Below are 12,928 nucleotides of genomic sequence, written 5' to 3' on the forward strand. Positions count from 1 at the left end.
CTATAGTGCAATACTGGCATTTTTACTAACATTACCGATAACGAAAATATTGAAAACGCTAAGAATCTTTACATAGAACTTAGTATTAGTATTAGCACTCGATTAACACTTCCTACCAATTTTCGCTACTTGAGGATTTTCTGCCATGCTAAAGCGTTTAGAGTGTCATCGCCTACAGTGCCACTCTGTGTATCTCAGTTGACAACTAGTGTACGTCAAATTGATGGTCACTATTCAGTACATTGCTACTATGACGTAACGTGTTAATCACAATAATCTAAGGGAGAAAACAATGTACAGTAGCTTTCAAATAGTTGTCAACTTAGATACGTGATAGCCCTCTGGTAGTTTTTATCTGCTCTGTGACTCGTATCGCTAAACATTTACGACAACTCGGACCTTCCCGTTATATTTTTCGGTCGGTTATGACCGAGATGATTTCCTAACGGATCACGTTTATCGGGACCCATGATTGAAGATAACACAGGGTGTGAATTTGTGACAGCTTACGTGACTGTTCCGTTTGCGAGGGATTTTCGCTATTTTGTATTGTGATTTGGAGCTCAAAAGACGTATTTTTATATATATTTTTTATAACTTTGCTGTTTTGTTGAATGGTTTTACGTTTCGTCAGGTTTTCATGTAAAGGGCAAACGAATTTAACCCTTTATAATATCGTATTGTGTCTACCGGGCCGACCGGTACCCATTTGGTATGAACGAAAGATACCTATAAACATACATGAAATCACGCCCTTTTAGGTAGGTTAAGAAGGATTAGAGAACGCCTCTTACTACGATCCCTACCAACTTCTTTTGCCTTATTCACATTCATACATTTACATTTATAAAAAAGGCAGCCAAGTGCAGTCTACTAGTTGTTCGAAAATAGTGCGTCGTGTTTATTATTCGCTAGAAAAACAAACCACATTTCGGATACCGCAAATTTAGGTCAAAACAAAACGTACGCATAACTTGATTACAATTTTCATAACAATATCGTTTCTATCGACAACAATACAATTCGTTATATAAATTATACAGGACACGTAAATTAAACATCCGACATTGTGTTTGATATTGTCCAAACGTTTGGGTGTCCAAAATAAGGGGCGAATTTCGGCCATAAAACATTTCAGAGCAGAAACACCTAACAATAGACAAAATGTATGGAAACTCCGACCTCATTTGGCTACATTCCATTGTTGCTAACAATAAAGCTATTATCTTGCCAAATTGAATGAATAATTAAATCTCCAACGTAATTCTCGCACACGTATAACCACGCGAACTGGTTGGATAATCTGCTCACTAATTTCACCTATTTGGATTTGACTAATTGCTATGAACTTGTAATGAAAATTTCGTCAATGTTAACGGAATGAATGTGTAATTTATTTACGTTAATATCAGGGAGGAGTTTTCGAACGAGATTGCTAGTCTAGTATAAATTAAAATAACGACGACAAACAGATTTACGCAATGTAACACATAATGCAAGAATTTGCTGTCCCAACTGTTGTAACGCAACATGAATTGTAACATAAATCCCATAGTTTGGACGTTCTAAGCGCTCAAACCACGCATTAGATGCGCAATTCATGCGCTGGGTAATTCATTTTGACAGCTTTTCAAAGGGTCGCGGTGCTGGTCCAAATTGAATGCGCGGTTTGTGCAATCTGTACAATGTTACATTGTGTGAATTTTTACGCACCATAACTTTTTGCGACAATTGTAGGTACCACGGATGCCAATAATGTCCTAGCCGATATTACTTCACTGAAATCAGCCAACTGTGTGGAAAATTGTTTATAGTATTCACGTGTGACTAGAGGTGAGACTTAGGATCGCCGGCTTTACCGCCCCTCAGAACCACGGAGACCTATGATCTCAAGTTTCTAACTACGGGCCATCACATAAAAATTATGGGCAGCACTTTTCTCTTAATTGCATTCACATGTTTAGTAATTACTGCCTCCAGTTTGACGCAGCATTAAGTTATATTATATTTCTATGTTGTCATAAATGTACACGTGGTATTGGCAAAATTATTTATTTAAACCTGACTGGTGGTTCTGGAAATTCAGGTATTTGATTGGGAACCATATTATAATATTCAAGTAACAGTACTAGCTGACCCGGCAAACGTTGTTGTACCATATAAATAAAATAAAAAAGTAGTGTCACTTTGGGGTATGAAAAATAGATGTTGGCCGATTCTTAGACCTACTCAATATTATGCTCACATAATTTTATGAGAATCGGTCAAGCCGTTTCGTAGGAGTACGGTAACAAATATTGTGACATAGAAATTTTATATATAAGATAGAAAACACCGATTTTTATTCTATCTTTGAAACAAAGCAAACTCTTTGAAATAAAGCCTAAATCAGAAATGTAGACGAAACTACGAGTGATGTGAGATCAACAGCCGACCGCGTTGATTATCCTAACTCAGATTTATTTAGCTCTCTCTGAATAATTCACCCGAGGGTAGGTTTTATCAGGCTGTGTTGTGTTACGGCTAATTATGTTAGTACCGCTGGCAATATTTGTGATTGGCTTGAGGATAGATGAGGGAGGCGCGTGATGCGGGGAAAATGAATGAACTGCTTTGTTGGAATATTATTTGTGGAAATCTGGCGAAGAAAACGGAGTGACAGTACTTTAAGCATCAGTCTGGTTTAAGTTTAAGATTTTGCAGTGATGTTAATACGTTTAAAAATGTGTTTATCTTATTTTAACCCCCGGTTTCCGAGGTACATTTAACGATAGTTTATCTATTCAATAGCGTAAATTAAACTTGTACAAAAGAAACGCTATTGAATAGATAAACTACCGCTAAATGTACTCAGAAACCGGGGGTAAATAGCGTGATGTAACAAAAAAGTTATTTCTATGAAAAAGGCTTGTCGTTGCTAAAAAGCATTGTAAGAAATCTACTATACTAGGAAGTAGCCCTTTTAAAGTAATTCTTTAATTATCCTTGTCCCAGAAAAATATTAAACTGGCGTAATTTCCTTGAAACATTCTACATTAGACGTACATTCTACATTAGTGTATGTTCATAGTATCTGCGATAGAAAACTATTGCAGACAGTATTCATAGTATGAACATACACGATTCACGATACACGAATCCATCTGTGACTGTCCTAAAATCGTTACCAGTCCACCGAATACTTAGTTACAGAGTGTCCTACATTTCAGACGCAAAAATAACTTTAACAGCCATGCGAACAAACTTTACAATCTAAACCTCCAAAACAAAAGGTACCAAAATGTACAATATGAGAAGCAAAAGAACAAAGCACTTCAATCATCAAACCTCAAATCTGGCGCTCGATGTTTTCCAAATTAAATGAAATAACAAGCAAACGGTCCGTTTTTACTGCGGAGTACCGTAAAACAGTAAACATTACCCTGTCGACAGGGACTAATTGCAACCGATATAATACTCCAGAAAGAGCCTAAATAAGCAGACCGGTTGTGGCCTCATTTCGAGCGAAAACGACTTTTTTTTCATTACTCCTTTTACTTTATAGCGGTGGCGTAATTGATGTATGATCGTTATATCGTTATTGGTTCAGCTTGCCAAGTTCTAGAGGAATGCTACATTTGTTTTATGTAAACGTTTTGGTTTCGTTGTGGTTTGCTAATAATAAATCTGTTTTATTGTTATGTTTATTTATAGCCTAGAAAATAGGTTATGACTATAGTTTGTAAGCAGAAGCCTATTTTCTTCTTAAGTAAGAATGTCTTATTCTTTTACTCACACTTACACCATTACTTAACATTAATAAAGTATCATATAAGCTTTCTCACAGCCTGTTCTACTTGGCAAGTTGGCAAAAACTTCCCATTTCGACACACTTGCCATGCTCGTCTAGGCCTGCCAATTCTACCATAATAAGCTGACTAGCATTTCTTGTAAATATTTTCTTAAGTATCTATGAATAACAACGGAAACAAATACCCAAGTCCCGAATGCATCACTTCAGAATAAGTATCGGTTAGTTTAGCAAGTAGAATGTTGAAGGTTACTTTCATACATTTGCTGTCAATTTATCTATTGGATAGGTTACCCGTCACTTATTCATAAACCGTTGAATTGGCCTTTAATCTTGTCAAAATTGCAATAAATCATTTGATTACCAGAACAGAAAAAAATACAGTCCAACAAAGTCACTAGCAGAAAAAACCCTACCATTTTAGTTACATAAGTGCTTACAAGGCCTTACACACAACATTTACTTGGCAATAATTCCCATCGTACAATCAGACCGTAATGTGTACTCAAACGATATTTTAACCATCACAATGTTCCGCTGGCACTCACTACCCAACATTATCTCAGAGTGAAAATTCGTTCCGAAGAAAAATTGTTATGACCCTAAATGGTTTTAAGCACGAACTTTTTATACAGTTCCCGTAATTTTTGGCCTCAGTTTCACGTAACCCGATTGTTTAGTTCATTCTTTACAGTTTTTGCATCGATGGAGAGTAAACAAGGAAATAATTAAGTTGGTATTGGGTTAACTTGATAGGCTTTTAAGAAGGGTGAAATTTTGGGTAAGGTTACGGTAGGGTTTGTGCCAAGTTCAATTAAATTTCGGTTATTGATCACGAAGTTCTCTTCACTTCCTGTATATATCTTTGACCAAAGACGATTATAGATAATACAACTTAGTAGAGAGTCTTATTTGCAAGGTTCGCGGCTCGTGGATATATACAAAATTTAAGCTGCGTCTACGCTTGGGGAGCCGGGCATAAAATTCGTGTAGTGTGGCAGTCCACACTCGTTCGAGGCTCTCAAGTCAGTACTTGAGAGCCTCGAACAAGCGCGTTTTTAGAAGATATTTATAAGAGATTTAGAACATCAGTGATTCGCACGCTTATAACTATAATTTAGATTAACCGTGCCTGCCAAGACTCTCTACTAACTTGTAAGACAATAATCGTTCTTTAGAAAAGTTACAGGGTGCTGTAATTTTCTGTCTATCAAAAATACAAGCGATATTGTTAAGACTTAAAAGGTTTTAGAATATTCAAACTTAAATCCAAGTGTAGCTCAAAATACACAAGGGTGCCCTCAAATAAAAATAACAAGTTTACTCAATATTTTAGTCTACTTTGACACGCTCCAGACTAATTTTATTAAACCTTCAACTTTCATAAAATACCACTTAAAAGTTTTGGTTCAAAAAACCTTTCTTTATTTTACACTTAGGAATTTATGTTCTGAATTTACATGTTCTTTGTAACAAACAAGTACATTACTTTGTACCTTCAGTGGCAAAAAAGAACAAAATCTTTATATATATAATTCTTCTGTAAGTGTGTCACTGAACTTCTCTTAAACGACTGGACCGATTTTGATGAAATTTTTGTGTGTGTTCAAGGGGATCTGAGAATGGTTCAGATTCACAAAAAAATTCTCGCGTCACAGTTTTCGTTGCCATACTTCTCCGAAACGGCTTGACCGATTCTCATGAAATTTTGTGAGCACGTTGAGTAGGTCTCAGAATCGGCTAACATCTATTTTTCATACCCCTAAGTGACAATATATATTTTTTTTATTTACATGGCAAAACAACGTTTGCCGGGTCAGCTAGTACCTATATAATCATCTTGAGTGCTAGTATACATAAGATGTAATTAAAACTAGGCATTTAAATATCGCAATACTCCACTGGTAATAGTAGTAAGTTACATGCATTTTTTTTCAAGCGATTTTCCAAAGCGGTAGTATGTACGAACGAAACTTTACAAAATAAAAGGGTGTCTCAAATTTGACTCGAGCTGAGTAGATGAGAGTGAATAAAGGCTTAACAATAGTAGATGTCTAAATAAGGTAACAGTTTTATAAGAACGACAAAGCATATAAGCTGGAATAGCTGAATTCTAAATATTCCACAATCAAAACAATAGGTTTCATCATAAATTTACTAAAGTTACACAAAACAGTTTACCAAATTCCAATACACATTATTCTCTTCGCAATAAAACTTATATCCTACGCAGAACAGAGGTTTAGTTATTAACATACATACACACAAACACACACACACACACACACACACACATTCACTCGCACACATACAAAGTTATACGTACATATACACACACTAACAAACTAATGTATTGTACAACAGGCTATATCTCACACAGCATGTTGGTATCAATATTGTCTAACCAGCCGAGCGGCAGACGATCAAAGGGCTTATATTAAAACCATCATTCACTCAGCCCATGTGGTACAAATTAGGGGTGATACTTCGCAAGACGTGACGTCACATCGCAAACCTTGGCTTTATTGCTTTATTAGAGGTGGCGGTAATTTGTTGATTGTTTTCAAGATGCTGGTACAAATTTAATTTAACGAAAATGGATTTTCGGTGTGCCGATAAGTGGTATCAGTTTTCTGTAATTTTCGAAGTACCGTGGCCGAATCGATGAGAATAATGTTATATTTAGACGTGGGTTTCCCTCGAATTAGTGGGGCAAACAAAGTTTTGTTTCACGTCTATTTGGTTCGAAGAAATAGGGCTATTTGTGGTATGCTTGCCAAGGTACCTGCAGACCTTAAAATTTAACAGGTACGGCATTAAAAATGGTTCAGTAAGTGGTATAATTCTATTCATCATTGACACAAAACTTAATAAAAACATATAGAACCTACCTAGTTTATTATTTTGATGTCTTCAGGCGACAAAATATGATTACACACTTAATTTATTACACGAACTCACAAAATGTATATAAATTACTATTCTATTCAATTATCTACGAAAATACATGTCCCTGGAGCGCGTAATTCCATATCGTAGACTACGACTTAATATAAATGGTTTTCAGCTTCACGTAGGCTTTAGCCAAACTAGGGCAAGTCAATATTTCAAGCACCAATCAGCCGTCAAACATCTCGAGATTCACCGATCCTGTAATTGCTTTTTGGTATTTCAGAGCTTAAACCTCACCTGGGTCTTTATCTTAATTTGTTTTATTACTTTCTTGTGTTACTGCTGAGCATAGATCTTTTAAGCCTATTTCCTTGTATTTTATTGATGTGAAAGTCTGATTTGATTTATGTATTGATTATCTCTTTTTATTTATACATTTCTAAGCTTAGTACCTATAATTCTCCAAGGATTTGTTTTATCGCAGAAAAGCCTTTTCTTATCTGGCTGCTGAGCACAGATCTTTCCAGCTTCCTATTAGTATTATAAATACGAAATTCTGGTTAGATTTATGTATGGATCTAGGGTGCTCTTCCTTGTTCTTAATGGATTTTAGGTTAAGACACAGTTAGGTTTAAAACTGAATTAATATTAAGGCTTCTTTTTACAGCGGAAAGGCTTTCCCAAGAAACTTGCTTTGAAATAAATAAAGCCAATCAGTGTATGTTGAGTATCAACTTTGCACATTTTTGGTATATATTTAAAGATATTAAAGAAGAACAAGAATTTCGCTGACCTTTATTATAAAGGCTATTTTGGTCGATTTTTATGCTTTTTTATTAAAAAATAAAATAAAAAAATCTTGTCAAAAGTCTTTCTTCGAAGTCATATGTCGAAATGTCTTGTTTGAGAAGTGTAGGTGTTAACACTAGTTTGCCGCTAGACTATCCCTACGTAAATTTGACGTAGGTATATAGAAAAATAATTGTTATTCAAACAATCAAAGAGGATACATACCTTTACAGAATCGATTGTTTCTATGGAAAAACACATGGAGCGTACCATTCGTCCTTCAAAATGAATTTAACGGCAATGAATAAAGCCCTTTGATGTATCAAATTTCGTAGAACCTTTGCCGTTACAATAAAAGCGATACAACCTTATGTACTGTGTACATAGTTAAAAGGTTTTTATATAGGAAAATATTTCATGATATTGGAAATTATTGGATATAGCCGAACAGGCACTGACTCTATTTATATTATTAGTAAGAATATTACAACTAAGTATTTATTATTCACGCTTAAACTATAGTTCGATAACTAAGTAGATAAAATGCATGCAAGATTTGGCATAGGTATACTACATTCAGGATTTAAAACTTCATTATCCAGCAAACTTAAGCAGGTGACGGTGACTTACTTGATCAAGCTAGCAATTCGTGCTCACGAAGGCTCTGTACTGAGTGGCCAGACTATACATAGAAGTTTAAAGAAACAAAGGCTTCCTATTATTAAGTTTTCAGTTATCCTTTCCAAATAAAGTCAGAGAGAGCCACCAGGATTACAATTTTGACCAGAAATAAAGTTACTATTTTCCTTTGTGCACTTCAAAATAAACTTACCACGTAAAACTACAAAAATTCGACCACCAAAGCTTTTAAATTCTTGTATTGAATACCTCAAAATAAATACCCGTATCACGAATATGTTTGATTCAATCAAATACAGATATTTCAACAAAACCATCGTTGCCTTAAATTAAAAGCTCGCCGTAAATGTACATAAAACTGTAACATTCGTAAAATTGTAAACGGCGATACATTTAATACTTTTTCCTCTCCAATAACGATAACATTCTGAACAATATTTTTAACATTTCAAAAGCAATTAAGTATCGAGTTTTTGCGCGAGTATTTAACGAGTTACTGCCGTTTATGTCGTAGTAGCGGGCTCTTCGTAATGGAATCAACGCGCTACATGAATCGATTAACACTAGAGTAAGCACCTTTATGTTCCCCGTTCTGGGTAGGGATGGAAACATTGTAGTGAAAAACATCGATGGTTTTGATTAAAGAAAACATAATTATGTATGTATTGGTAAATAGAAATAGGGATACGGTTGTAACAAGCGAAAGTAATTAATAACGTCCTTCTCCAATAGTAGTAAAATGCTACCCGCCACAAGCTTTCAATTCTGAGGGGCATCTCAAATTTTACGTCTAGAGTTTAAAAAAGTTTAATAACAATTACAATAGTAACGCTTGCATAGTTTATGATAATTATTGTTCTCGTTTAACCTTTTTAGGCATATAGTTTGTATGTTTGTTAGTTAAATTATCCTTACTGAAGGCCAGTTTAAGGTTCTCCAACGAAACCTGAACAAGCTTAGTCCACTGCTTTCCCTCACGTTTCAGGCAAATAAGGTGGCAGAATTTTATAAAAACGAGCCGATCACCTATCGTCCTTTCCAAAAGTGATGTTTAACCAAAACATCGATATTGCTAAAATATTGTGTTGTTTACATCCCTATAGCAGGTATGATCGTCCGTCACTCCACAGCTATCAATGTCATAGGAATATTTGTGTGATGGCTACCGTGCTTTGTGATAGCGATGAATGGACGCATTCGCCGTGGAATTCGGGCTTATCGAGTCGTGTTCGAGATGAAGTGCAGTTTTGTGTTGCAGATTAATGAAGTTGGGTCCAGAATTGATGTACTATGAGTTTTTCATGAAGTGTGTAGTGTTTTGACGTATCTAAGCTACTGTATAAATAATGCATTAGGCTCTTCCCCAAAATTTTTTTTATCTAGAATTTAGGTAACTTGACGTCAGAAATGATAATTTTTCCCGATAATACTTTTGTAGTCCGACAACCTAGTGGAAAGCCTTCGCATCTGGAATTTATCTTTATTATAATAAATAATTTTGTGTGGTTTCTAAATAAAGTAGCTGTCATCTAAGCCACCATCAGCTCTACAAGGATCTAACGCACTAATTTCAAACTTTTGCAATGCTCTTTACTTACTTGTCAGACTACAAAGACAAACTTTAGCTTGCCTTCTCATCTAAGTTCAATTCATTTATAAACCATACGATTACTTACTTCCAAAAATAACCGTAGCTTCCACAATGGTAAATATAATAGAATCTTAATAGATTATTCCAAATGATTGAGCAGGGGAATCCATCTATTTTCTAATTAACCGCTGGCCAAATACTTGCCAGCGTTGCTCCCGGCACGTTTGACGCATGCCATCTATTATATCCTGAAATTATGATTAATTGCTTCCCCGGCGGACATCGGCGTTTTGGGCAAACCTAAATGAAGGAACAAGGAACTTCATATCGAATAGATTATGGAGAATAGACAGATTTTCTGGTGGAAAATTATGCTTTAGGTTTGATATTTAACCAAAGTTCGCATCAAATGTGTTTGATCGCATTTTTTCGTTTTCACGGGAAGTTGATGTCAATTGTCATACATTCATTTAGGAAAATCTAGGGAATAAAAATTTTACTATGCATTTTGTGATGAAATCTTTACAAAATACATTTTCAAAAAAGCATTTTCAATGTATTAATGTATAAATATTATCAAGGATCTATTTTAAAAAAAAGTCGAAAGTTTCGTGGAAAATCTACTTGTTCACTATTACCTTTTTTGGAGATCAAACTGCTAGAAAAATCAAAAAAACATATCGAAGTCGTTTCAGCGTGTAACATGTTGAAGAATTTTCGGAAATATTTATATTGCACGTTAAGGAGGCAGGAGGGTGCGTGATAAAAGCTTTCATCTACGCCCCGCCCTGTGTATAATGAGCAAAATGAATAAGTGTTATATAATTACACACCATTTTCGCTACCCTCCGCTTTTTACTCGATTACGAAGACAATGGAAGGGTTGGGATTCGATTTTTCGTCTCCATGCTTTTACGCAGGTGATGAAGGTTCTTATACCTTGATTAAATGTGATTTATTTTAATTGAAGGTTTGTTTTGATGATTTTTGGTACGAAGAATATTTTTATGGCTCGATTTTAAAAGTAGAGAAAGATTTAGGTTTTCGGTGTCCAGTTTTAGTTGCCTCTTCTTGGTTTTATATTGTTTTTAATGACGACCATATTTATATGAACAAAAAAATTGCGATTAAATTTTAGTTTTGATTACAAATCTTTCATATTCATATTTTCTTCTTTCGGTTGGTTATTCAGATGAGGATAATTAATCTAACGAAAATAAATTATCAAGAAAACGCTGTGCAATCTAACGCAATACTTTCCAGAAGCTTACTTAAGTTTGTATCAAATCCGCTAAAAGTACTTAAACGGTAAGTAAGATTCGTTCCATTAAATTGAGTTCAAAATACAATCCAATTTGGAGAACCCATAGAAATAAATCTTCAAAACCAACCGGAGCATAGCGAGAAATAATCTTCAAATAAGAAAATACACTTCTCAATACTTCCTATTAAAGGGACCCACGTCAAATTATCGATCAAGGTCTTTCATGGCGTAAGGTGAGTCAGAAAATAATCCCTTTTCATTTGACATTTATTTTGTAATGGCTACCACATTTTTCCTCCGAGGTTCTACATCATTTATAATAGCGATTTGGGTCGAGTTGTGTTCCATTTTTTTTCCTGAGTTTGCTTAGCTTTTTATATGGAAGGATCAGTTTTTATTTATGTTCTGAAAGTTGATAGGGGTGTGCTATTCGTCTGTCCATAGATCTTGCGTTGTTTACGTCTCGATGTGGGGAAGCCGATTTTATGGTTTCACGCATACATTTCGGCTTCCGTTTCGGCTAAGCTTGTGGAATTGAAGATCTTGCTAAGCCGTTCTAAATGCATCGTATTTTCTGAGGTTCGTGCCGAAAAACGTATTTTATGATCGTATTTTTTTGTTATAAAAACGGATTTGTCTTGGAATTTAAAGCATTGGGAATATTTTTGAGATGATACATTTTTATTCTGTAATAATTGTATTGTAGGATATCGAAGTCACAAAACAAATATAAGAGTCGTTAATTCAAGGCCTTCGGGCATCTGCGGAACATTGATATAGGAAAAGAAAGATGTCTACAAAATTACCTATATGTAAACCTAATTAGATTGGTAGTTTCCTATCAAAAACAACTTCATTTCCTTCAACAACCTCGTTACTCGAATCCTCAGTGATCAGTAAAAAAAACATTTTGTTAATCTACCCGCAAATCTGAAAGTTGACATAAAGAAGACGTTATTATTAGATTTTGAAATACTTCCTCGAGGTAATCATTGCCCTTTGAGTAATTTTCCTTTAATCTGTAATATCAAAGGACGTGATGAGATTCCGAATTAAGTTCATAATTCTAGGCTAATGGAATGAGTAACGTTCGGATTTTTATATCGACGAATGTAAGATATGACTTTAAAATTTCTGACGTCTAGCTTTTTATTGATAAGTCGAGTTTTAGGGTCTACTTTATTCTTTACATCTTATGCATAATTAATATTCTACGTGAAATGCAATGAACAGTTGTCAGCAAATATCAAAATTCCATCTTGTAAACTAACCGATACTTAGTCAGAAGTGATGAAAACGGGACTTAAACTGTTAACCACAAGGTTTCGGATTCGATTTTCAGAGCAGCTAACGTCACTATTTTTACTTCTCAGTAATGCCAGTTTAAGCTAATGTTAAATGGGATCAAAAATGTATTTTGTTAACCATTAAGTTTTATATAGGTGACATAAATAGCAAATAACTCCTACTTTATTGATTTCTTTCAAGCTAATAGAGTTATGACAGAACTTTCACATCACATCGGCTCTTCATCCCAGCGATAACATAAACCTCTAGTAGCGTATACTTATTGATGGTATTCTTTTGTTCACAGGCCGGTGCGGCGAGGGTAGTCCGTGCGAACAGTTGTGTCGAGAACTGCACGATGGCACCTACGAGTGCGGCTGCGGGCCCGGCTTTGTGCTGCATGTCGATGGATATGGCTGTTTAGGTAAGCCTCTTTAAAAGTATCTTGTTTGACGAACTAACTTCATTGACTTTACTTGTAGTTTCTTAATTTTTTTTAACCCGTTTCTGTCCTCGCCAAGGGTCTCCTCCCAAACGAGGGGAAGGGATTAGGCCTTGAGTCCATCGTAGAGACGAAAAAAATTAAATGATATCATTTCTGAATTAAATAGTATCATTTTATTTATTTGTAATGACAGACGCGTAACAAACAAAAACACACGAAATATGATACCTA

The 12,928-nt window shown here is 35.0% G+C and overlaps 1 protein-coding gene across 1 annotated transcript in view; it reads left to right on the top strand.

Moving 5' to 3' along the window:
* The window catches only part of SP2353 (EGF like, fibronectin type III and laminin G domains protein pikachurin), a 198,208-nt gene that overhangs the window by 119,500 nt on the left and 65,780 nt on the right, over positions 1–12,928 (top strand). Inside the window, exon 3 of the mRNA XM_076130043.1 lies at positions 12,560–12,676. Coding sequence (XP_075986158.1) covers positions 12,560–12,676 — 117 coding nt within the window. The remainder of the gene's footprint in view (positions 1–12,559; positions 12,677–12,928) is intronic.

The sequence above is a fragment of the Anticarsia gemmatalis genome, chromosome 23 (genome assembly GCF_050436995.1).
Source record: "Anticarsia gemmatalis isolate Benzon Research Colony breed Stoneville strain chromosome 23, ilAntGemm2 primary, whole genome shotgun sequence".
Taxonomy (NCBI): Eukaryota; Metazoa; Arthropoda; class Insecta; order Lepidoptera; family Erebidae; genus Anticarsia; species Anticarsia gemmatalis.